Source organism: Acomys russatus, chromosome 27, assembly GCF_903995435.1.
Source record: "Acomys russatus chromosome 27, mAcoRus1.1, whole genome shotgun sequence".
Lineage (NCBI taxonomy): Eukaryota > Metazoa > Chordata > Mammalia > Rodentia > Muridae > Acomys > Acomys russatus.
The window spans coordinates 56,976,416-56,999,493 of record NC_067163.1 but is presented as its reverse complement, the minus strand read 5'-3'; the positions used below and the strand labels follow the sequence as shown (position 1 = coordinate 56,999,493).

The following is a 23,078-nucleotide window of genomic DNA, read 5'->3' as shown; positions in this document are numbered from 1 at the left end:
CAGTCATGTCCCCTTGTCATTAGCACAGCCATCTCAGGTGGGGAAACTGAGGCACGGCATTTCTAAAGCAATGGCAAGGCCTGCATGGGGGTGTGCACAGCTTTCTCAAAACTAACGGAAAAAAAAAACAATCCCCCTGAAGCAGGTGGTGGTGCAAGCAGAGGCAGGAGAATCACCATGAGTTCTAAGCCACCCTGAGCGACATAGAGAGAGCCTGTTCCAAAGGGAAAGCCAGACTCAGTTACATGTTTGGCCACAAAGCTGGCGCCTGTCTCCTTTCTTGGAATCCACACTGAAAAAGATGCAAGATGTCACAGGAGTCACCACACAAACATACACGCGCGCACAAACACGAACAAAACCACACATTTCCCATACCACGTGTGAGGACAGACCCTGGCGTCCCAGTGGGGCCCACACCGGGGTTTCTGCCTTGTGCATAGCAGAGGCCCCCGGGTTGGAGCAGACCAAAGACTTCTTTCTCTCCCTCCACACCTCCCCTCTCTTTTTTCGAGACAGGGTTTCTCTGTGTAGCCCTGGCTGTCCTGGACTTGCTTTGTAGACCAGGCTGGCCTCGAACTCACAGCGATCCGCCTGCCTCTGCCTCCCAAGTGCTGGGATTAAAGGCCTGTGCCACCATGCCCGGCCCACCAATGACTTCTCAAAGGGTAAATTTATCGTGTCCCCACTCCTGACCAGGAACAGAGGCTCTGGGGGCCTGGGGGATTAAATTGGGGTGCTGAGGTGGCAGGTGTGCCACTAGTCCTGGCACAGAATTATGTACTTATTGTACAATAATAATAATAATATATTTATAATAATAATAATTATTATTATTATTAATTTGAGAGAAGTCTCCTCTATAGCCCAGGCTGGAATCAAGATGTTCCTGCCTTGGTCTGTCAGCACTGGGAAGACAGGTGTGACCTATCGTACCTGCCTTCATTTCTTCTTCTTTTATTTCATCATTTTCCTTACATGTATTCATTTGTCTTGTGTGTGAGCACACGCATACACACTTGAGATCAGAGGACAACTTGCAGAAGTCAGTTCTCGCCTTTTACCATGTGGGTCCTGGGGATTGAACTCAGGCGGTCAGGTTTGGCAGCAAGCACCCTCTCCCACTGAGCCATCTTGCCCTCCCCCCCCCCCCGCCACACACACACACACACACACACACACACACACACTAGCAGGGTCAGGCACTGGGCTTCAGACAGCTTGGGAGCCGGGTGTGAATACCTCAGGTGAGACTGAGCTGCTGAAGAGCCTGGAAGGCCACAGTTGGTGTGGGTACCCCAAGGGTGGGGCAAGCGGGAAAGAGGCCTTGACAGAGCCAGACCCTGAGAGGCTGATGTTGGGGTGCAGTGAGTGGAAAACTTCCTGGGTTGACCCCACTTTCTTCGTCTTATTTCAGAAGGAGCTGAGTCTTCCTCGACGGGGGCGCGGGTGAGTAATTTATTCAATGATTAATACAGCTACAGCGTTGCATTTTCCTTTGTCATTTTTCCTGTGTATGTGTTACAAAACAAACAAACAAACAAACAAAAAACGGTCTTCCACACGATCCTTTGAGGCAGGGTCTCAATCAAACCCAGAGCCTCCTCCAGAGATCTCCTGTCTCCTCCCAATGCCACCAGCGCCCACCAGCGCCCACCTGGCATTTACATAGATTCTAGGGATCTGGACTTCAGTTCTCACCTTGCGCAGCAACTGCTTTGACCACTGAGCATCTTCCCTCTTTTTTTCCCCTTAAAAGAACACTTCCCACCTTGGGATCCAGCCAAAGCACACATAGTTGTGTGGCTCATGTCTGTGATCCCAGCAACAACCAGGAGGCTGAGAGACAACACAATTCGAATCCAGCCTGGGCTACATGAGACCCTGCCCTCGTCCCCCAAAAAATCTATCTGGGGGTGTAACTCCACTGCAGAAGGCTTGCTCAAAGATCAAAGGTCAGAGGCTCAGGAGATGGCTCACTGGATAAAGGCAATTGCTTTGGGGGCGCTTGGGTACCCCCATGAGAAAGACTCGCTTCCTTTTGGCGCCCGCCGCCAACAGAATTCGTGGGACTGGCATCATCTGGGGTTGCTCTGGAGCTCAAAGAACACTTTGTTCTTGGTGCGTCCCGGGTTTACAGATGGATAAACAACGCCTGGGGGAGGGGTTCGCCTCCAGTTCGCGTCCAGAAAGCAAACAGCCTTGGACACCCCACCTCTGCAGGCTTCCGGTGCCTCAATTGGAGGCTGAGAAGCTCCGAGTTTTTGAGCACCTACGACGTGCTGGGCCCTCCCGGTTGGGAAAATGAGCCGGTTCAGCTCCTCTGGCGCCCGGGTTCTTAATAGAGACACACATCGTGAAATGTGTGTGCTAGGGGGAAATTAAGCAGAAAAAGACAGAGAGGCTCTGGGGGTCATTTGGAGGAGCTGAGGTTTGATCTTGAAGAGGACTAGCGGCGGACGGGGCAGGGGTGAGGAAGGCCGGCGAGGCGGTCAGTGTGGGGACAATAGCATTCCAGACAGAGGGGTGGGCTTGGGCAAAGGTGCTGGGGCGGGACCCGCCGTGGCAATGGAGAGAACGAGAGGTGGGTGAGGTAGAGTAGACATGGGTTCTGAGAACTGGGTCTCAGTCGCCCCCCCCCCAAAGTCATGCGCATTTCGGCTGGGCTGGGGCGGGGCCGGACCTTGTCCTGAGTGCGCTGTGAGGGACTGGGAGGCGGGAGAAGAGCAGTGCACCGACCTCGAGGGTAAAGTGAGGGCCGGAGTCCCCGGAGAGCTGCCAGCCCTGCCACCCGTGCTGTATGTGACTAGACCTTGGGCTGTCAAGGGCCAAGGCGGTGGGGCGAGGAGATGGGTGGGGACACACCCATGCGATCGCAGGTGAGAGCTCCGGGTCCGCAGGGCCCAGGTCCCCTCACTCCGACACATGGTTAGGCGGGCTGAGTGTCCCAGAAACCGGCCAAAGAGGGCCAGACTGTAGCCCCCTCCATCTCCCCCCATCGGGCGAGCAACTCCTTCTGTCTCTAGTGCGCACGCGCTCAGTGGCTAGACGCGAGGCTCCGCCTCTGGCCCCGCCCTCCACCACAGTTCTTTGGTGGTCCCGCCTCCAGACAAGCCTAAGAGCCAGGCCAGAGACCCTGCCCACTCGGAGGCCCGGTCCCCCACCGCCCCCGCAGGCCTGGGCTCCTGCAAATTGCTTCCTTGCGCCCTGCCTATCTTGCACAATATGAGGCCCCGCCCACTATCCGGAAACCGCATTCCGCGGAGCGGTACTAGGCTCCCCCAAACCCCCCTTGTTTAGGTCCCCCTTTCTTCCCCAGACTCTCCCCACTTCTCTTAGCTCCGCCCCGCACTCGATAGCCTTACCTACACACCAGAAGCCCCGCCCCCCTTCTATACTCAGGATCCCCCCCCCCCCCAAAGCCTGGCTCCGCAAACATAGTCCCTCCCATAACCCCGCCCACACCATAGCCCCACCCCCTAGACCTGAAGACCCGCCCCATTGTTTTTTAGTCCCGCCCTCAGCCCACCTGCCGCCCCGCCCCGTGGCTCGTAGCCCCGCCCTACGGCCCCGCCCCCGCCCGCCGCCGGTGTGCGCGTCCCTCTGTCCATAGTCCCAGCGCGTCTGCTCGCGCCCGGTACGACCGGGCGTCGGTTCCCGAGGCCCCGCCATGAAGTCCCGCAGGGAGAAATTACTGATCCCCGCGCTGACGCTCGAGTGAGTACCGAGGCCCGAGCACCGCGGTGCGACCCCCGGGAGCCCGCGGGGGCCACGCCGGGTCGCCGCGGGGTCACCGCCCGCCTCTGTCTTGCAGTCTGTCGCCGAGCAGCCAGAGCCCATGCCTGCTGAGCCCCGGCAGCCCCTGCAGCCCCTGCAGCCCGTCGCTGGGCCTGCAGCCCTGGAGGTGAGTGGCGCCGCCCTGCACGCGCGCCCGGCCGCCCCAAGGCTCAGTGTCACCCCGAGGGAGCACCCAGCTGCAGGTTGGCCCTGGACAGGTGTCCAAGGCGAGGCCAAAACTTGAGCCCAAGGACTTCCCGAGACAGATGCTGGATTCCCAGGGCCCTGCCAGGTGGTAGCCCTGCTGGGGACCCGCCGGAAACTCCTCCCTCTGGTCACACACAAGCCCAACGGGGCTCCACCAGACTGTGAATAGCCAGCTCTGCCCAGACCATGTTCCCCAGTGAGGAAACTGAGGCCCAAAGAAAGGCCTGTTGTGATTCCATAAGCCTGGGGGCCCAGCTTGGCCACAACACCCTACTGCAAGTCAGCACCGCCCTCTGTGACTGTGGCAGGTGTCAGAGGCTTGCCCATGTGAAAGTCAAGAGTCTTGACTTACATGGGAGCCATTTACACCTTAGCGCGAACCAGCTATTCAAGCACATTCCACAGATTTTGAATGGGGAAGACACGTAATACTGTAATACTACGGAGTCCACACTGAATTGCAATGACGTTACCTTCACTCACTCAGCAAACACTAGGCACCTACCAGTGTGCCAGGTGAAAAGTCCACAGGTGTGATCAACAGTGACATCTCCCTCAGAGAGTTTCCGCTTGGCCAGGGAACAAATGAATGGCTAATGAGATGTGCTTAAACGCTGACCCCTTGGGGAGGTCGATTGGAGCCAAGGACAGGGCTAGTTGAAGGTTAGCAGCTGTGACTGTGTGTGTGCAAAGGTCCTGAGGCAGGGTGGCGTCTTTTCGTTAACCTCTTTTTGAGGGGGATACGGTTTGTGGTGACTAGGACATCTGGAGGGGAGCTGGTTGCCCAGGGGAGGTGAGGACTGCTGTGGCCACACTTCCTGAGGAACAGGTAGAGGCCCACAGGCACCCGGGTTGCGCCTCTGAGTCCTTGGTTCCAACCCAGGGGAGGGCAGGAGAGAGGGAGGGTCCGTGGGCTGGGGTTGCCAGTGACTGACTGAACAGGTTACACTGGAGGAAATGGAGGCGCTTGCTGGGGACTGGAGTCCCGGCTGTCAGGCAGACAGTCACCGCCAGAGGGCAGCAGAGCCACTTTGCCTGCAGCCACTAACTGACTCCCCTGCCCTGGAACAGGGTGCAAGTGATTTGTTTGGCAACTTGAGTGTGAAAGAGCCCCTCTAATTCAAGTACTATAGGGAAGGTCATTTGTGGCCCATCGTCCTGAGGTCCCAGACCCTGTGCAACCCACCGGCCCCTCCCTATGTGTCCTTCATTCAGGTCATCCTCCTGAGTGCAGGCAGGTCCTGCCACAGCTCTGCTCAGAGGTCTGCTGCCTTCTTTCCTTGTTTGAAGGCTCCATCACCATCATGTCCGCAGGATGAAGCTTTCCACACACACTCCACCCTTCTGTACACCCGGCCTCTCAACCCCATCAGATCTGTGATTTCCATTTTTTAATTTTTTCTAGGCAGGAGGCAGGCCCTCCACTCTCAAGGCATACCTCTGATCTTTTTTGTTTGTTTGTTTGTTTTTGAGACAGGGTTTCTCTGTGTAGCCTTGGCTGCCTGGACTCCCTTTGTAGACCAGGCTGGCCTCGAATTCACAGCGATCCGCTTGCCTCTGCCTCCAGAGTGCTGGGATTAAAGGCATCACCACCACGCTCAGCTGTTTTTGTTTTTCAAGATAAGGTTTCTCTGGGTAGCCTTGGCTGTTCAGGACTCGCTCTGTAGACCAGGCTGGCCTTGAACTCACGGCAATCTGCCTGCTTCTGCCTCTCAGAGAGCTGGGAGTTGTGTGCCACTGCGTCTGGCTCTGGTCCTTGGTTTTTTGAGATACTGTTGTTGTTGTTGGTTTGTTTGTTTTGTACAGCCGACCATCCTGTCTCAGCCGCCCTGGTGTTGGTGGAAGTGGTACACTCTGCTGAGTGAGACCCCATCCTTGTGCAGGATTATTGAGTATTCATTTCCTTCAGAACTTTGAGAGACCCTCGAAGGCTTGGCCTGAACCTCTCTGCTCGCACTGTATGCTCAGGGCAAGGCCTGGTATGCAGCAGGTGCTTATTTGATGCTCTGGCAGGGATGAATGTTGTCCTTCAGGGTCAGAGCCCCATCTGGAGTTAACCCTATAGGACACAGACTACACCAGGGCCCTGGAGGCCAAGCACAGATGGAATGCAGTTTACCTGGGGCGTGAGGGGTATGGCATTGCGGGACAGTGGCTAAGCCACTTAGCACGTGGGGAGAGGTGGGAGGATGGGCTGGTCCGACTAAGACACACCCAGGACTTTTCCATTTAAGTAGTAGTAGTAGCAGCAGCAGCAGCAGGGAGGTGCAGCCAAGTTTCTAGAACCATCTGGGCTGTCAGGGCAGCAGGTGTGAGGAGTGGGCAAGGCTTTCCCTGCTGTGGTTGGGGGTAAGGGAACGGCTGTGTGTCAGGTGTGTGGAGGTGTGTCCCAGGACCAAGGGCGAGCAGGTGGGTGGCTCTTCCTGGAGGGGAACTGGATGAAGCCCAGGCCTCTGCCACCATTTGGTTCCCCAGAGTCAGGGGGGCTTTGAGCCTTTGTATTGGACTCAGACCTGACACTTGGGGCGTCACAAGAAGCCAACATAAGCCTCTTGGTCACACTTGGCTGCTGCAGGGCCTGTCCTTGAGACTTAAAACATGTGCCCTACCCCACCCACTTTCTCCAGGGTCTACCATGATGTGGCCCTTAGCTTCTCTTCCTGGAAGCCACCAGCCTTTCACTGTAGGCTTAAACCTTCACCCCAAGTTCTAAAAAGTCTTTGCTTTCCAGGACAACATGAGGGGATCTCTAATACCATCCATGGCTCTGTATTGCTCTTTCAATAAACCCCAATCCTTAATGCAGTCTGTGTGGTTAGCTCTGTGAGCACTGTCCCCCGTACCATCCCTCACAAGCCCTGGAAGACAGCTGTGTACTACCCAGCTCCAAGTGTGGAGAGGGCTGGGGTCGGAACCTAGGATTTTCTCCATGCCAGGCGAGCACTCAGCCAGCTATGCTACACCCCTTTTCTTTGAAATTCTTCATTGGCTTCCTGTTTATTTTCTGTCTCCAATATGAGCTCAAGGACCACACCACCCCAGGGTCACCCCAGGAGTCCAGGGGCAGGCAAACTGTAGGTGTTCACTAAATGTTTATCAAGTCAGTGAATGGCTGGATGGGTTTGTGCTCCAGCCAGCAGGGTGGAGGGGACACATCTGATGTGGCAAAGACCCTGGAGAAAACGTGGCAGAGTCTGGGGGTGACCAGAAGAGGGATGGATTGTAGACACACCCTGAGCACCTGAGCCTCAGTCTTGTCTCAGATATGGGGTCTAGATTTCAAATCTGAACAAGGCTGTGATCCAGAGTGTCTAATGATCCAGAGAGCCGGGTGCTGTCAGAATGTCCCACTGGCTGGCCACCCAGGACTGGGAGAGAAGCACGTATTCCTTTGGTATCTAGCATGTGCGACTTTTCGCCTTTGGTAATGGCTTTCGTGGCCACGCTCGCAAGGTTTGTGCGTCGCTACGACGCCGGGCTCACCGCAGACAGTGTACAGATGGGAAAGAAAGGGGCAGCACCAGGCAGAGCTGATAACAGGGATAGACCCGCCATAGCTAGCGTGAGTGCCGCTGGGGGAGCCACACGTGCCTTGTGGGCCCTAGCAGCGCCTTGCCTCTGCTGGTGTAGGCCCTAGCAACGCCCCACCCCAGTTGATGTTGCCCTAGCGACGCCCCGCCCTCGCCACCCAGAGCCCTAGCAACGGCCAGGTAACCCCGCCTCCCCCCTTGCACAGAGCCCTAGCAAAGCCCCGCCGGTACTGCTGAGGCGCATAGCAACGCCTACATTCTCCCCTGAACCCTAGCAACGGTCCACTACGCCCCGCCCCGCAGCTCCGGGACCTAGCAACAGCCCCGCCCTGTCCCTCAAGGCCTTGGCCACTTTGGGCACAAACACGCGGGTTCTGATTGCGCTCCATCTCGGCGCTTCCCGCGGAGCCGTAGCAACAAAGGCTCCATAGTGGAGGGCCCTGGCAACGCCCCGCCCCGCCGCCCTCCTCCATAGCGACACCACGCCCCCTCAGGCTCCGCCCGCGTCTGGGCGGGGCTCTCGGCAGCGCTTCCTCCTAGCAGCCGCGCGCGCTTCTTGTAGCCCGTGGCCGCCGGGCCGCTCCACCAGACTCAGGCCAAATCTGGCCGATCCGGTCGAGGCCCCGGCAGGCGGAAGAAGGGAGGCATCATGTCGGACCCCAGCTACTGGACCGCGGTGGCGGCCCCCGGACACCGCAGCCGCCTGGCCAAGGGTGCACTGCTACAGCGTTCCAAAAGGTAGGGGGCGGCTCGGGACACAGCGTCGAGCTGTGGGCGCCCGGGACTTGAACCCGGGATCGGGCCCGCAAAGCGAGGACTCTGGGAAGAATGGAGCCGTCTGTGCTGAACACTCAGCGGAAACGTTGGCGCAGACGCGAATACTCGTGGCCCAGGCTGACGAGTGGGTGGCAGGTCTGCAGCCAAGAATGCCTGCCTTCTAGGCCCGGGTCCTCCTCTGGGAGGCACAGAGGCCAAGGTGGGTCCTTAACCGTCGACCCAGGGTCAAGTTGGAGAGCAGCTTTTACCGTGCTGTGTGACCCGAGGCAGTTCCCCAACCTCTCTGTGCCTGGGCTTCTCTGTGTTTCGGTTTGCCTAGATAGGCAGAGTCTGGGTTGCAAGGACGCTGAGGGCTGAATTCAGCTTCCATGGTGCCCAGAGATAGCGCAGGGCCCAGCACGGTTTACCCACCTTTTACAGCTGGTTTGCAAGGAGCTGTGTAAGCAGTTGGCATCTAATGTGTGCTCAGGTGGGATGATCCCGGGGTCTCTGAGGTGCCCAACATGGTTGTTTTCAAGGCCTTGCCTGCAAGCCTGAAGGAGACAATCTCATTGGCCGCAGTTGGAGGACGGTGGGACAGCCTGGGCCGGGAGAGGATGTGGCTGCCAGTGTGTGTCGTGTGCAGAGGGGGGCGGCAGGAAGTCCCGCAGGGACCTTTGGGTTCCGCTTCTGCACCCACACCTCAGCCTTGGTAGCCCTAGCCCCGGTTTCCCCGTGTGGGGAACAGGCACAGATGGTGGGTCCTCCCCCCAGCTCAGGGCTTATTGGTACTGTGTCTACCTGTGGCTTAGCTGACTCTGGTGGCGTGGCCTCCTGCAGCCAGGCTCTGAGGTCATAGGTCCCTCAAGGCAGCTTCACGGGGCGGGGTGGTTTTGTGGACCTTCTGGGTGTCCTGAGGGGGAAACAGAGGCTCCCACAGTAGCGCCTCTGCTGGGCCCAGCTCCCCAACGCCCTCTTGCCTGTGCCCTTTTCTGCCTGTGAGGCCCTCTATCTTGGCCCATAATCTGTGCCCCTGCATCACCCAAAAACCCTCCCTTCCTCCTCCAGGCCCCGCCTGTCGCTCCCTCCCTGACACTTCTGCAGAGCTGCGTTGGTGGAGGGCTGTGTGGGCCGCTCTCCCTGTCGCCTGTCAGAGCTACAGTTGCTGGGTGACTGTAGGGGGCTGGGGAGGAGGGCAGGGACCCAGAGGCTTCAACTCTGCCAAGGCGGGCAGAAGGGACCCGAGACCTGGGCTGGGGACCACGGCAGCTGAGCCTGAGAATCACCGTGCGCGTTGTGCGGTTGGGTAAGGTTAGCTTTCTGTTGCTTGTATGTAGCCCAGGCTGGCCTCCAGCTCACAGAGAATTTGGGATTAGAGGGTGGAACACCATGCCTGGAAGCATTAGCTCCTCAGCAGGATCTTGGGAAAGGTGGGGACAGCAGCTTCAGGGACAGTGACAAGGAGGCAGAGTGAAGCTGGCTTCCCACAGCCACCGGCTCTGGGGCATCTCCTGTCTTCTCCACTTGACTTTCAGGTGTGTCTGGCAGGAGTCACCATGAGGGGCCAGGGGCTGGGCAGGAGATAGGCTAGAAAGCCCATCAGTGTGTCCTGCTGACGTGCCAGTGTCCTCAGGAGGCTGGACAGGTTTTCTGCCACCGTGATACACGTTGGTAACAAGGGCGGGAAGGGACTGTAAAGCAGGTTGTGACCCACCTGCCATCCAGGTATCAGGCAATGAAAGTCTGCCCAAGGCCAGCCTGAGCTATATGAGATTCTGTCTCCAAAATATACTATGTTTGAGCTGGGCGTGGTGGCCCACACCTTTAATCCTAGCATTCTGTGAGGCAAAGACAGGTAGATCTCTGAACTGAATGCCAGCCTGGTCTACAATTCAGAATAGGACAGGCAAGGCTATACAGAGAAACCCTGTCTCAAAAAGGGGGCTCTATTTGCCTAGGGGTGACTTGCAATGGGTCTCAGAAACCCCTGCTAACAACCTTTTTGTTGTTGCTATTGTTTTGGTTTTTCTTTTCCTTTTGGTTTTTCGAGACATGGTTTCTCTGTGTAGCCCTGGTTGTCCTAGACTTTGTAGACCAGGCTGGCCTTGAATTCACAGCGATCCGCCTGCCTCTGCCTCTCGAGGCTGGGATTAAAGGTGTGCACCAACATGCCCAGCCTTCGGTTTTTCTTTTCTTTCTTTCTTTCTTTCTTTCTTTCTTTCTTTCTTTCTTCCTTCCTTTCTTTCTTTCTTTTTGAGACAGAATTTCTCTGTGTAACAGTCCTGGGTGTCCTGGACTCATTCTGTAGACCAGGCTGGCCTTGAATTTACAGTGATCTGCCTGCCTCTGCCTCCTGAGTGCTGGGATTAAAGGCGTGTGCCAGACCACCTGGCTTGTTGTATTTTTTGTTTTGGTTTTTTCTTTTTAAAGATTCATTTACTTAAGCCAGGCGTGATAGCGCACGCCTATAATCCCAGCACTCCGGAGGTAGAGGCAGGTGGATCGCTGTAAGTTCGAGGCCAGCCTGGTCTACATAAAGCGGGTCCAGGACAGCCAAGGCTACACAGAGAAACCTTGTCTCGAAAAAATAAAAATAAAAAAATAAAATAAAAAGATTTATTAACTTATGTATACAGCATTTTGCCTGCATGTACACCTGCAGGCCAGAAGAGGGCACCAGATCTCATTATAGATGGTTGTGAGCCACCATATGGTTGCTGGGAATTGAACTCCAGACCTTTGGAAGAGCAGCCAATGCTCTTAACCTCTGAGCTATCTCAGAGGCTGGTTTTGGTTTTTCAAGAAAGGGTTTCTCTGTGTGTAGCCTTGCCAGTTCTGGACTCCCTTTGTAGACCAACGATCCACCTGCCTCTGCCTCCTGAGTTCTGGATTAAAAGTGTGCGCCGTGGTGGCTGCTGAAGATGCTTAAAGGGTCCCACCAAGGAGAAATTGTGACTGGTCTGGCCAACTTACAGCCAGCCTTGGCGCCATCCCAGCTGTGCGCATGCCCAGCCTTGGTGCCTTCCCAGCTGTGCGCATGCCCCTCAGGTTTACCCTCTAATCCTCTTGTCTGTCCCCTCCGCAGCTGCCGCAGTGGTAACCGCAAGAGCCTAGTCGTGGGGACGCCCTCACCCACTCTCTCCAGGCCTCTGTCGCCACTGTCTGTCCCAACAGGTGAGTAGGGGAGATCCAGGTGGGTGGCAGGGTCCCTGTCTCTACCCTGACACATTTCCCCACCTCCCCTCAGCAGGTAACAGCCCCTTGGACAGTCCCCGGAACATCTCTGCCTCAGCGGCCATCAATTTCCCCTTTGCCCGGAGGTGAGCGTCCTTCCCTCAGGACAAGATTGTGTGCCTCGCAGGCCAGACCTGCCCCCTCATGTACTGTTCTTCCCTCCCTCGCCTGGCGGTTTGGTGGTCTCTCCCTGTGGCTTCTGCCTGGTGTACACATGGCACTCCACAGCCACCTCTCTCATGGTGACAGGTAATTCAGAGTCCTACAAAGGAAGCCGGGGCTGCACTAACTCACTAACAGCCCCCCTCCCTCGTTCACTAACCAAGAACTGGCATGGCAGGGCCTTCAATTTCACCACGGATCAAGCATCCTGTGCTGAGGACTGACGCTGGGGCTGGGAACAGGGGGCCGAAGCCTAACCCCCTTGGAGTGTCCCTGTGTTGTTTGGGGGCTGGGATCCCCCAGAAGTAACAACCGACAGGCCAAAGCTTTGGGTGGCACATGCTTCAGGGACTGCTTCCTGGAGGCAGTGCGCCTGCCTTCCTGGATAGTCCTTGACCCAGCAAGTGGGGAATCTGCCAACACAGCTGCAAGTCCCCGCCAGCACAGGGCCAAGCTGTCTTTCCATCTGTCCCTGTACCTCTCCAGGGCTGACGGCAGAAGATGGTCGCTTGCTTCTCTCCCATCGTCCGGCTATGGGACCAACACTCCCAGCTCCACTGTGTCGGTACTGACAGCTGCACTGGGCAGGTGGATGGGGCGTGGCCTGGACTGGACAAATGCCCTGTCCTAGGTCAGGAGGGGTGCTGCGGGGTGCTGGGTCCAGGCTGTGATTCCCCCCCATCTTCGTTCTTGCCCCAGTCAAGCTCATCCTCCCGGGAGCGTCTACACCAGCTTCCCTTCCAGCCTACGGCAGACGAACTGCGCTTCCTGTCCAAGCACTTCCGCAGCTCAGAAAGCGTCGTGGACGAGGACGGAGGCCGTTCTCCACGTTTGCGCCCACGTTCACGCAGCCTCAGGTAGACTCGAGCTGGGACCTCTCCACCCTGCCACCCCACCAGGGCTGCCTCTGTCCCTCACCCATCTCTGTCACCCTTTTAGCCCTGGACGCACATCAGGAACCTTCGACAACGAGATTGTGATGATGAACCACGTGTACCGAGAGCGCTTTCCCAAGGTGTGCTGCAGACCCCTTTGCCCTGCAGCTGCTACCCTCTGCCAGCCTGGTCCCCTACCCAGGCCCCTCCCCCTATCATTCACCAGATAAGGCTCTGTCCCTGTCCCCTGCCACTCATCGGAACCACAGCCCTCTGCTGAGGCCACTCCAGCCCTGATCACTGACCCGAGTTTGTCTCGCTGCTCTTAATCTTTACAACCCACATCTGTGTCTGTCCGTTACTTACTCTGTCCCCTGTTTGTCTGACCATAGTCCCGCCCCCAACAGACCCGCCTCCTGTTAGTGCCTGGCCCCGCCTTCTGACTGATCCACTTCTGTCATTGCCAAAGGACACCCCCAGCCTTCCTCTACACCCCCCCAGCTCCCTCCCCTCTCTGCTCCCCCCACCACTCACCTCTGCCCTCCGGCAGGCCACGGCACAGATGGAGGGCAGGCTGCAGGACTTCCTGGCGGCGTTTGCCCCTGGCGACCGCCTGGCGCTGGCCGACGGTGTCCTGGGCTTCATCCACCACCAGATCGTGGAGCTGGCGCGGGACTGCCTGGCCAAGTCGGGCGAGGCTCTGGTCACCTCCCGCTATTTCCTGGAGATGCAGGACAAACTGGAGCGGCTGCTGCAGGATGTGCGTGGGGGCGGGACCTGGCAGGTGGTGGCGGCCCGCGGGGGTGGGGTGTGTTTGGGGAACACGCCCTCTTTGGGTGGTGTTTGCCGAGCCCTAGCTGCGCCTCGGCAGGTTATGGGCGGGGCTTCCCCTGTGGGCGGGTCTCGTCAGGTGCGCCCGCCCACAGGCTCACGAACGGTCTGACAGCGCGGAGGTGGGCTTCATCGTGCAGCTGGTCCGCAAGCTGCTCATCATTATCTCGAGGCCAGCGAGGCTGCTGGAGTGCCTGGTGAGCCGCAGGCTGGGGGTCCTGGGGGGTCTGATGACCCGGATGAGGGATCGGAAGGGGATGTGTGGCTCATGGCCTCTCCCACACAGGAATTCGACCCTGAAGAATTCTACCACTTGCTGGAGGCCGCAGAGGGCCAGGCCCGCGAGGACCAGGGTGTGAAGACCGATCTGCCCCGCTATATTATCCGCCAGCTGGGCCTCGCCAAGGACCCGCTGGAAGGTGAGGTGGGGGCGCTCATAACAGGGAAGATCTGGATTCGAACCCAGGGCTCCCTCTACCTCCTGATCACAGCCTCATTCTACGAGTCCAAGTTACGGATCCCTGCCACCATAGGGTAACACACAGAGACTCACTAGGGGCTGCTGTCTGCCAGTCCCAGGGGCAGAACATGTGGAAAACTGAGACACCCCGCCCCCCAAACCATTGCTTTGCCAGATGATGTTACAGTTCTTGCTAGTGGGCTATATAGTGAATCCTGTCAGAAAAGGAAAATCTTCTGTCCTTTGACAGAGATCCAGCCGCTGAACGACCTTGAGGAAGACCAGCCCCCAGCTCCGGGATCCCCTGAGGTGAGTTACAAGCCGAGGTAGTTCTGTGTTGCCCTTTGCTGGGTGGCTGCAGTAGAGTGAGTTTGCTGAAGAAGATGCTTAATAAGCAAGTGGGACTATGTTGTCATAGAAGTGCCCTAAGTTTGGGCTGGGCTAAAAAGGTCACGGAATTGGTGAGTCTTGAATGATGTGTTTGCTGGGAAGCAGACTCTGCTAAAAGAACAAAAACAAGGCCGGCCGGTGGGGTGCACGTCTTTAATCCCAGCACTCGGGAGGCAGAGGCAGGAAGGATCGCTGTGAGTTCGAGGCCAGCCTGGTCTACAAAGTGAGTCTAGGACAGCCAAGGCTACACAGAGAAACCCTGTCTAAAAAACCAAAAACCAAAACCAACCAACCAAACAAACAAACAAAAATCCCCTCCAAACAAAACAAAACACTTAAAAATCTTTCACACCGGGTTGACGAGTTTGGATGGAGAGGAAGTGACGGTGGTCAGTGAGACAGCAGCTTAGCCTTGGGCACAGCTTTTGCTGTGGAAAGACCCTGAGCTCTCTCCTGGTGCAGAGCCGAGGTCTGGGTGGTCCATCTCGAAGGAAGCCGTGTGAGAGCGACTTTGAGACCATCAAGCTCATCAGCAATGGCGCTTATGGGTGAGTCCTGGATCCCTAGCGGGTGCGACCGGAGCCTCAGCTCCCACGGCTGCTCAGTGTCCCGCTCCTGTGCACAGGGCCGTCTACCTGGTGCGGCACCGCGACACCCGGCAGCGCTTCGCCATCAAGAAGATCAACAAGCAGAATCTGATCCTGCGCAACCAGATCCAGCAGGTGTTTGTGGAGCGCGACATCCTCACCTTCGCCGAGAACCCGTTTGTGGTCGGCATGTTCTGCTCCTTTGAGACCCGGCGCCACCTCTGCATGGTCATGGAGTATGTGGAAGGTGTGGCCCGCTTGCTGCCGTGCTCCCCACACCCGGGCACACGGGGGGGGGGGGCGGCTTCAGAGAGGAGTGGGCGTGAACCCTGAAGGGTTGGGCATGGTGCCAGGGAGGGAGCTTCAGCAGGTGCGAAAGCCGCTGAGCAAAGGAAAAGAGCCTGCACTTAGTGGGCACCAGCTGTGTGCAGAGCACCATCTTAGAGCTCTACCCTGCCAGGCAGAGCCTGGAGACTTGAGTCCCAGCCCTTGGCTGAGCTCAGCAGCCTGGGCGTGGCCCCAGGTCTGACCCAGTGCCTCGTGCAGGCGGCGACTGCGCCACTCTCCTGAAGAACATGGGCCCGCTGCCCGTGGACATGGCACGCATGTACTTCGCGGAGACCGTGCTGGCCCTGGAGTATCTGCACAACTATGGCATCGTGCACCGGGACCTCAAGCCTGACAAGTGAGCGGTCAGAGTGGGGGCTGCGGGCTCGGGGGCGGGGCTACGCGCCGCTGAGCCGGGGTCCCAGGGCTGCCGGGGTGGCTCCTCTGAACTACCTTGGCATCACAGAGACCCTGCTGACAGGAAGGCAAGCAGGTGCGCACAGAGAACCCACTCTGTGCAGAGGAAATGGCCACTCGTTTATTTAGGGCCATCTGTCTCTGAAGCAGGAACTGCTGGTTTCTCAGCTCTTTGCCATGTGGCTATGTGGCATTCAGTGCCTGGTGCTGTTTGCACTTGGCTCAGCGCATATATTTGGCACCAGCTGTTTATCTCGACTTTTGATTTCTGGGTAGCTGGCACAGCGTGCACACACAATAGCTACAAACGCATACTGCTTCATGTAGCCCAGGCATACAGGAGGAGCCATGTAAATGAATAGCAGTGTATACAGAAAGTGAGTTTTGGGAGACTTTAATTTAAAAGATGTATTTACAAGGTACTTAAAATGCAAGATCATAGCGGGACATGGTGGCACACTTGTCATCTTTGTTCTCAGGAGACTGAGGCGGTTCAGGAGTTTAAGGCCCCCTTGGGCTACCTAATGAGTTTGAGGCCACGCTGGGCCACATGGAAGAAAAAGATTTTATTTCAAGCACATGCACGCTGACATGAGCTTCCTAGGGAGACCGGGTCACAAAACAAAACAGAGACCATATGTACAGTGGGGACTTGAGCCCGTCCTGGCCACCATGCTGGGCTCTGGTTTCCCCACCCAACCTGAGCGTCCTGGCCCTGCCCACAGCCTGCTCATCACCTCCCTTGGCCACATCAAGCTGACGGACTTCGGCCTGTCCAAGATCGGCCTCATGAGCATGGCCACCAATCTGTACGAAGGTCACATCGAGAAAGATGCCCGAGAGTTTGTGGACAAGCAGGTGTGAGCCAGCCCCTCCTCCCGACCCAACTTCCTCCCCACCAAGCTGGGCTGGCGGGGCCTCATTTTCCTGTTCCACGTAGGTGTGCGGGACTCCGGAGTACATTGCGCCGGAGGTGATCTTCCGCCAGGGCTACGGGAAGCCAGTGGACTGGTGGGCCATGGGCGTGATCCTGTATGAGTTCCTTGTGGGCTGTGTGCCGTTCTTCGGGGACACGCCTGAGGAGTTGTTTGGACAGGTGGTCAGCGGTGCGTCTTAAACTAAGGGTCTGAGAGTGGGAGTTGGGCTGACCATAGTGCTAAAGGCGCCTGGAGAATCATGGTGGAAAGTACTAGAAAGTGCATCCTGTCGCTTCCTCTGCCTCACTTCAGATGAAATCATGTGGCCAGAGGGAGACGAGGCCCTTCCTCCTGACGCCCAGGATCTCATCACTAGGTTGCTGCGCCAGAGCCCAATGGACAGGCTGGGAACTGGTAAGTCGATGGGGCAGCTTCACCCAGGGCCCTGCTCACCAAGCTGTGTGAAAGAGGGAGCTTGGAGTTGGGCATTTAAAGGAACTAGTTGGGTCTGGTACTTTTCTGGGTCTATCTTGGCCCCATCAAGTGGGGAGGGCGGTGGGGAGTGCAGTCCTGCGGATTTCAGCCTCGCTGTCTGCAGGGGGCACCCATGAGGTGAAACAGCATCCCTTCTTCCTGGCCCTGGACTGGGCGGGACTCCTGAGACACAAGGCGGAGTTTGTCCCACAGCTTGAAGCTGAGGACGACACCAGCTACTTCGACAGTAAGTGGGGACCCTGTAGATAGATGCAGAGCAGTGTGTCTCCTGCCCTGTGCTCCCTGTCCACAGCACCCATGCATGTCAGGGGTCCCCCCTTACAGCATTGAGACACCTCACTCAAGGTGCATGAACTCTCGGCAGTGATAACACAGCTTTTGGGGATCCGCTCTGAGATCGGATGAGCTGCAAAATGCCTGCTGCCAGGCACCTGGCAGGTTCCGGCTTGGCTTCCTGGCCTGGGCCATTTTCCTGTCCCTGAGCTGCACGTTCCAGGGTCTCTGGTTGTCCCCAGCTGCCCCAGCCTCTCACTTCACTCCCACAGCTCGCTCTGAGCGTTACCGCCACTTGGGCTCTGAGGACGACGAGACGAATGATGAAGAGTCTTCCACAGAGATCCCCCAGTTTTCCTCCTGTTCCCACCGCTTCAGCAAGGTGGGCTGGCGGGCGGCAGCACACGCCTGGGGCTTGTCTGCTTCTGTGCTTCTTTAGTTTTGTGTTCTGAGACAGGGTCTCCTCTGCAGCCCATCCTGTCACAACCCCTAGTGCTGAGGTGATAGGTGTATTGCCAACTGTTCCCCTATTACTACCATTAACAACAACAACAAAAATCTCAGCCAGGCGTGGTAGCACAAACCTGTAATCCCAGCACTCAGGGAGGCAGAGACAGGTGGATTGCTGTGAGTTCGAGGCCAGCCTGGTCTACAAAGGGAGTCCAGGACAGCCAAGGCTACACAGAGAGACCCTGTCTCGAAAAACAAACAAAACAAAGCAAGCAACCAAACAAAACCACACACAAACTCTCACAGGTTTACAGCAGTTCCGAGTTCCTGGCTGTCCAGCCCACCCCCACCTTTGCAGAAAGGAGCTTCAGTGAGGACCGAGAGGAAGGGTGGGAACACAGCAGTGACGGCGACAGTGGCCGCCGGCTGAGCATTGACCTGCGGTAGGTGGCTGAGAAGTTAGGAAGAACCAGACTGCAAAACCTAATGTCGAAGGAGCTTTTCAGTGGCCCCGGAGAAAAGGATGAAATGTCGGAGGTCCCTGGGGTCTTGCCCCCTAAGGCAGCTCTGTACCCCTAAGCCGCTGAGCTCCATAGCACTGCCTGACTTTGGCTTCCAGGGCCCCTTCTATCCAGAACACACCTGGGTGGCAAACTCCATTTATCCTTCAAGTTTCAGACTCAATAGAAACAATGCTGGCCTGAGAGTGAGAATTGGAAACTGGGTTTTTAAGAGTTGAACAGGAGTTCTCCAAGCAGGTGCGGGTGAGTGACGTGGGCTTCTCCCTCAAACAGGCTGAGGTCGTGGACATCTGCCGCTTCCTGTCAGCCATCTTCCTGTCAGCCATCTTCCTGTCAGCCTGACCGCGGTCCCAGCCCAGCTCTCCTAAGCACCATCAGCTTGGACACGATGCCCAGATTTGCTTTCTCATCTGAAGAGGAGGGAGCGGGTTCAGGGCCTGCTGCCCCCAAGAAGCCTGTTTTCATCCTGGGGGAGCCTGACTCCCAACCCCCAACCACTCCAGTGACACCCAAACCCTGCAACCTTTCTGGTAAGTGGGCCTCGGGGTGAGTTTTCCAGATTTGGGGATTGGGGATGGGGGCTGGTGTAACAGGAATAGAAGACTCTAGAAATCACGGACTTTGAGGCAAGACAGGCCTCACCCACCCCGAACCTGCTGTCTAGCTTCCTATAGTTGTGGTGGGGCTGGGATGAGACCGAGAGGTGCCAAGTTCACCCCATTTGCCCCCTCAGCTGACACAGCTGTCCTGAGCCACGCCCGCCTTCGAAGTAATAGCACTGGCGCCCGGCACTCAACTCCTCGGCCCCTGGACGCAGGCAGAGGTCGCCGCCTGGGAGGCCCAAGAGACCCTGAGAAGCCCCGGGCCTCCCATGGCAGCGGCGGGGGCCGAGTGCCTAAGTCAGCCTCGGTGTCCGCCCTGTCCCTCATCATCACGGCAGGTGATGTGTCGCTTTCCCGTGGGGGTGGGTGGGGTGGGTCCAAAGCTGGTCACCTTTGCTGAGCTCTAGGGTGGGGACCATGTGGCCCCCGTGGGAGAACAGAGACCCACACTCAGTGTCCCTCCCGCCCTCCACAGACGATGGCAGCGGGGGCCCCCTCATGAGCCCCTTGTCGCCCCGCTCGCTGTCCTCCAATCCCTCCTCCCGAGACTCCTCACCCAGCCGGGACCCATCACCTGTGTGTGGCAACCTGCGGCCCCCCATCGTCATCCACAGCTCCGGCAAGAAGTACGGCTTCAGCCTGCGCGCCATTCGAGTCTACATGGGCGACAGCGACGTGTACACAGTGCACCACGTGGTCTGGGTGAGTCCGCACTCCACTTGATCCTTGACAAACCCTCCGGAACCTCATGTGGGGCCTCGCTGTGGGAGCCAGCGTGCTCTCCGTCCCTTAGTGGGCCCTGCCCTGCTGGTGGAAACTGAGGCAACGGCTCACTTGGGTGCCACATGGACCCTTGGTTGTAGCGTATGGCGCCTGACAAGCTGTGCTTTGCCCGCAGAGCGTGGAGGAGGGGAGCCCTGCTCAGGAGGCAGGACTGCGCGCTGGGGACCTTATCACACACATCAATGGGGAGTCGGTCCTGGGCCTGGTCCACATGGACGTGGTAGAGCTGCTGCTGAAGGTGCGACACGTGGACCCCTGGCCTGAGGGTGTGCCCACTGTCACACCTCCCCTGTACTGGGGACCAGAGCTGGGGGGTTCTGAGTGGCAGGTGCTGGGCAGCTGCCCGTGCCCTGTTCCCGAGTAGGCTCTCTGGTGACTGGCGTCCCTCCCGCAGAGTGGTAACAAGATCTCCCTGCGCACCACTGCCCTGGAGAACACCTCCATCAAGGTGGGGCCCGCTCGCAAGAACGTGGCCAAGGGCCGAATGGCCCGCAGGAGCAAGCGCAGCCGCCGGCGTGAGACCCAGGACCGGTGAGCAGGGCGGCTGAGGGGCCCCAGCTCCCCCAGCCCGCGTAGCGTCCCTCACCGGCACCATACCTGTCCCCAGGCGGAAGTCTCTGTTTAAGAGGATCTCCAAGCCGGCTTCTGTGCTGCACACCAGCCGCAGCTTCTCCTCCGGTCTCCAGCACTCCCTGTCCTCCAGCGAGAGCCTCCCTGGATCACCCACTCACAGCCTGTCCCCCAGTCCCACCACGCCCTGCCGTAGCCCTGCGCCCGACGCCCCAACAGGTAGGTGGGTCCCAGACCGGGACTAGTGGGCCCTTCCCTTCATCCCAGCACTTAAGAGACAAGCAGAGCGGGGGGAGCATGGTGCGCAGAGGGGGGCGGGCATGGGGGCGTGGTGCGCAGGCTTTTAATCTAGCACTTGGGAGGCAGAGGCAGGTGAGTCTAGTACAGCCAAGGCTGCACAGAGAAACCCTGTCTCGAGAAACAAAAGGGGGGGGGGTGGAGTGGGGGAAGGGAGGCAGAAAGATGAACCGAGTTCAGGCTAGCTTAGCATTCGTGAAACTCAGCCTCGGAATATGAATTGTACGTACACACACAAACACACGATAGGAATCAGTAGAGAACCCTGATGCGTACTTGAGCTGAGTGGATGGTTTAGTGGCTTGTCCCCAGTATTTAAGGGTCAGACACAGATCTGGCGATGGATGGGTAAATGAGGCTGGGCTCTGACAGATGAGTAGGAGTTCACTCGATCTAGGTCAAGGGCACTCCCCTGTGTGGATAGGTGGCAACTGTGGAGAGCATGGGCCCTTGCCAGTTTGGTCAGCCCAGCCCCCACCTCCAGGAGGGGACACTGACCAGTTCTTGTTGCCCACAGACACAGCGTCCCCACCCAACGTGTCCCCAAGCTCCAGCAGCCCTGCCTCTCCAGCCACTGGCCACACCCGTCCCAGCTCACTGCATGGCCTAGCGGCTAAGCTCGGGCCACCTCGTCACAAGAGCGGCCGCCGCAAGTCCACCAGCAGTATTCCGCCATCCCCCCTGGCCTGCCCGCCAGTGCCCACACCCCCGCCTCGCTCGCCGTCGCCTCTGCCGGGGCACATCCCCACGCCCGCGCGCTCCCCTAGGCTGCGCAGGGGCCAGTCGGCAGACAAGCTGGGCCTAGGCACCAGTGAGCGGCTGGACGGGGACGGGGGCCGGCGCGGCCGGGGCGCGGAGGCCGAGCTGGTGGTCATGAGGAGACTGCATCTGTCCGAGCGCCGGGACTCCTTCAAAAAGCAGGAGGCGGTGCAGGAGGTGAGCTTCGATGAGGAGCCTGGGCCGGCTCGGTCCGTGCCGAAGATCGCCGTGCAGGGGGCGGAGGCCACGCCTGGAAATTCAGGGCCAGCCACGAAAGACTGACCCGCTAGCCCAGGCCACAGTTCCTCAAGGAGCTGTCATCTCCACAGTCACACCTGGATGGGGTGCGGCCATCACCCTGGGACACTTGGCCGGAGGGTGCCCCCACCCCCAAGGAGGGCTGGGATGGGGTTGCCAGTGACTTGTAAATAGCGGGCCCTCGCAACTAATTTATTACTTTTTATAAGCAATAGCCAGGCTGGTTGCCCTGGTGGAGGCGTACGTGCGTGCGTCTGTCTGTCTGTCTGTCTGTCCCTGGGGCGCAGCCTGCCTACCTTGTTCTCTAGACCAAGGTGAAGCACTTTGGGCAACTTCTGTGTTACCTAGTTTGTCTCCTGTCCTTTCCAAGTGTATGTTTGTGTGGTCTGTGTGTGTGTCTGTGTGTGTTTGTGTGTGTCCCATTCCCAAACCAAGACTCATTCCAGGGCACATAAAAGCTGGTCCCTATACAGTTTGGACAGGACTTGGAAGCTGGGTGCCTTGACACCTGCTTGTGACACCAGAACTGTGAGGAGGCTGAGGCAGGAGGATGGCAGGTTCAGGGGCGGGCTGCACTCTGCTTGGTGGCCGAGGGGTGCCCGCCCCTCATCCCCCGGGGAAGACGAAAGAGCCCATTCACCCTGTAGGAAATTAACTGACAAGCCCGAGGGCCAAGACTGTGCACTTTGCGCCTGAACACCCAGCACCACAAAGCCCCCCTGAGCGCAGCCCCACTTGTGTGAGGCCCAGCACAGCGAGCCCGGGGCCGTGATGTGATCATCTCCCTGGCGCAGCAGTGAGAGGCAGGCGTGTGGACCCCAGCTGTCCTGTGTGTGCTGCTGTGTTTACAAGACTAATCCCAATTTCCTGCGTGTCAAGCGCTCCAGGACTCTCGCCTATAGCTTTTGTGTGATCCACAGCTGAGGCCCCAGGGGCTTGTCTCACAATGGCCCAGTGAGATTCCTGGCTCAAGACTGGATCTGCTAGGCCCTGCAGTGAGACTGGTCACGGGGGAGCCCAGGTCATCCCCCATTATGCTGTGTGATCCAGCAGGCACCTGCCAAGGGGATTTCCAGGCGCTCAAACCCGCTCTGCACCCTCGCTGACTGCCTGCTGGAAGAGAGACCAAGACTGTGCATGACAAGCCCTCCGCCCACTCTGGAGCTGGCATCAAATAAAAGCCTGTGATAATATCAAATCCTGGTGTGCGCAATTTGAGTGGCTGAACTCAGGCAGGAGGGAGGGAACGACTGTGTTATCTGAGGGGAGTTTTGTAGGCGGTACAGGAGTTTGCTTAAACACTCCCGTCCAAGACAGGCCGCACCCCCTTGTAATCCTACTGCTGGGTGGCTGAAGGAGGATCGTGAGTTCGAATCCAGCCTAAGCTCACAACAAGACTCTCATAAAGTAATTGAGCTGAAGAGGTGACTGAATTCAATTCCCAGTAACTACATGGTGGCTCACAGCCATCTATGCTGGGATCTGATGCCCTCTCTGGCATGCAGGTGTACACAAAGAACACTCACACACACACAAAAGCAGAGCAATTCCAGCAGGGTCTATACAGTAAGACACTGTCTCAAAAAAAAATGAACTTATC

The 23,078-nt window shown here is 57.9% G+C and overlaps 1 protein-coding gene across 2 annotated transcripts; it reads left to right on the top strand.

Annotated features, from left to right (window-relative positions):
• Positions 1-3,582: 3,582 nt before the first annotated feature.
• Mast3 (microtubule associated serine/threonine kinase 3) lies at positions 3,583-21,718 on the top strand. Of its 2 annotated transcripts, XM_051169573.1 has the most exons (28): positions 3,583-3,717; positions 3,815-3,904; positions 11,356-11,444; positions 11,521-11,590; positions 11,733-11,753; positions 12,153-12,231; positions 12,366-12,523; positions 12,606-12,681; positions 13,092-13,301; positions 13,468-13,569; positions 13,659-13,791; positions 14,083-14,141; positions 14,685-14,770; positions 14,848-15,056; positions 15,356-15,494; positions 16,279-16,411; positions 16,494-16,659; positions 16,783-16,884; positions 17,069-17,191; positions 17,511-17,620; positions 17,995-18,131; positions 18,483-18,739; positions 18,943-19,149; positions 19,287-19,513; positions 19,710-19,832; positions 19,989-20,125; positions 20,202-20,383; positions 20,979-21,718. In XM_051169573.1, the coding sequence occupies exons 1-28, from the start codon at positions 3,671-3,673 to the stop codon at positions 21,500-21,502; spliced, it is 3,996 nt and encodes a 1,331-aa protein (XP_051025530.1). In that variant the 5' UTR covers positions 3,583-3,670; the 3' UTR covers positions 21,503-21,718. The 2 variants fall into 2 exon arrangements, with proteins under 2 accessions (XP_051025530.1, XP_051025531.1); XM_051169574.1 differs by lacking the exons at positions 3,583-3,717; positions 3,815-3,904 and adding an exon at positions 7,608-8,252 and having other exon boundaries at positions 11,518-11,590.
• Positions 21,719-23,078: the final 1,360 nt, after the last annotated feature.

Bases quoted from the DNA above. Each gene is read 5' to 3' on its own strand.
- Mast3 (XM_051169573.1), top strand. From the start codon at position 3,671: ATGAAGTCCCGCAGGGAGAAATTACTGATCCCCGCGCTGACGCTCGA. The intron at 15,495-16,278 runs GTGAGCGGTCAG...CCCTGCCCACAG, and splicing joins CGGGACCTCAAGCCTGACAA to CCTGCTCATCACCTCCCTTG. The intron at 19,514-19,709 runs GTGAGTCCGCAC...CTTTGCCCGCAG, and splicing joins CAGTGCACCACGTGGTCTGG to AGCGTGGAGGAGGGGAGCCC.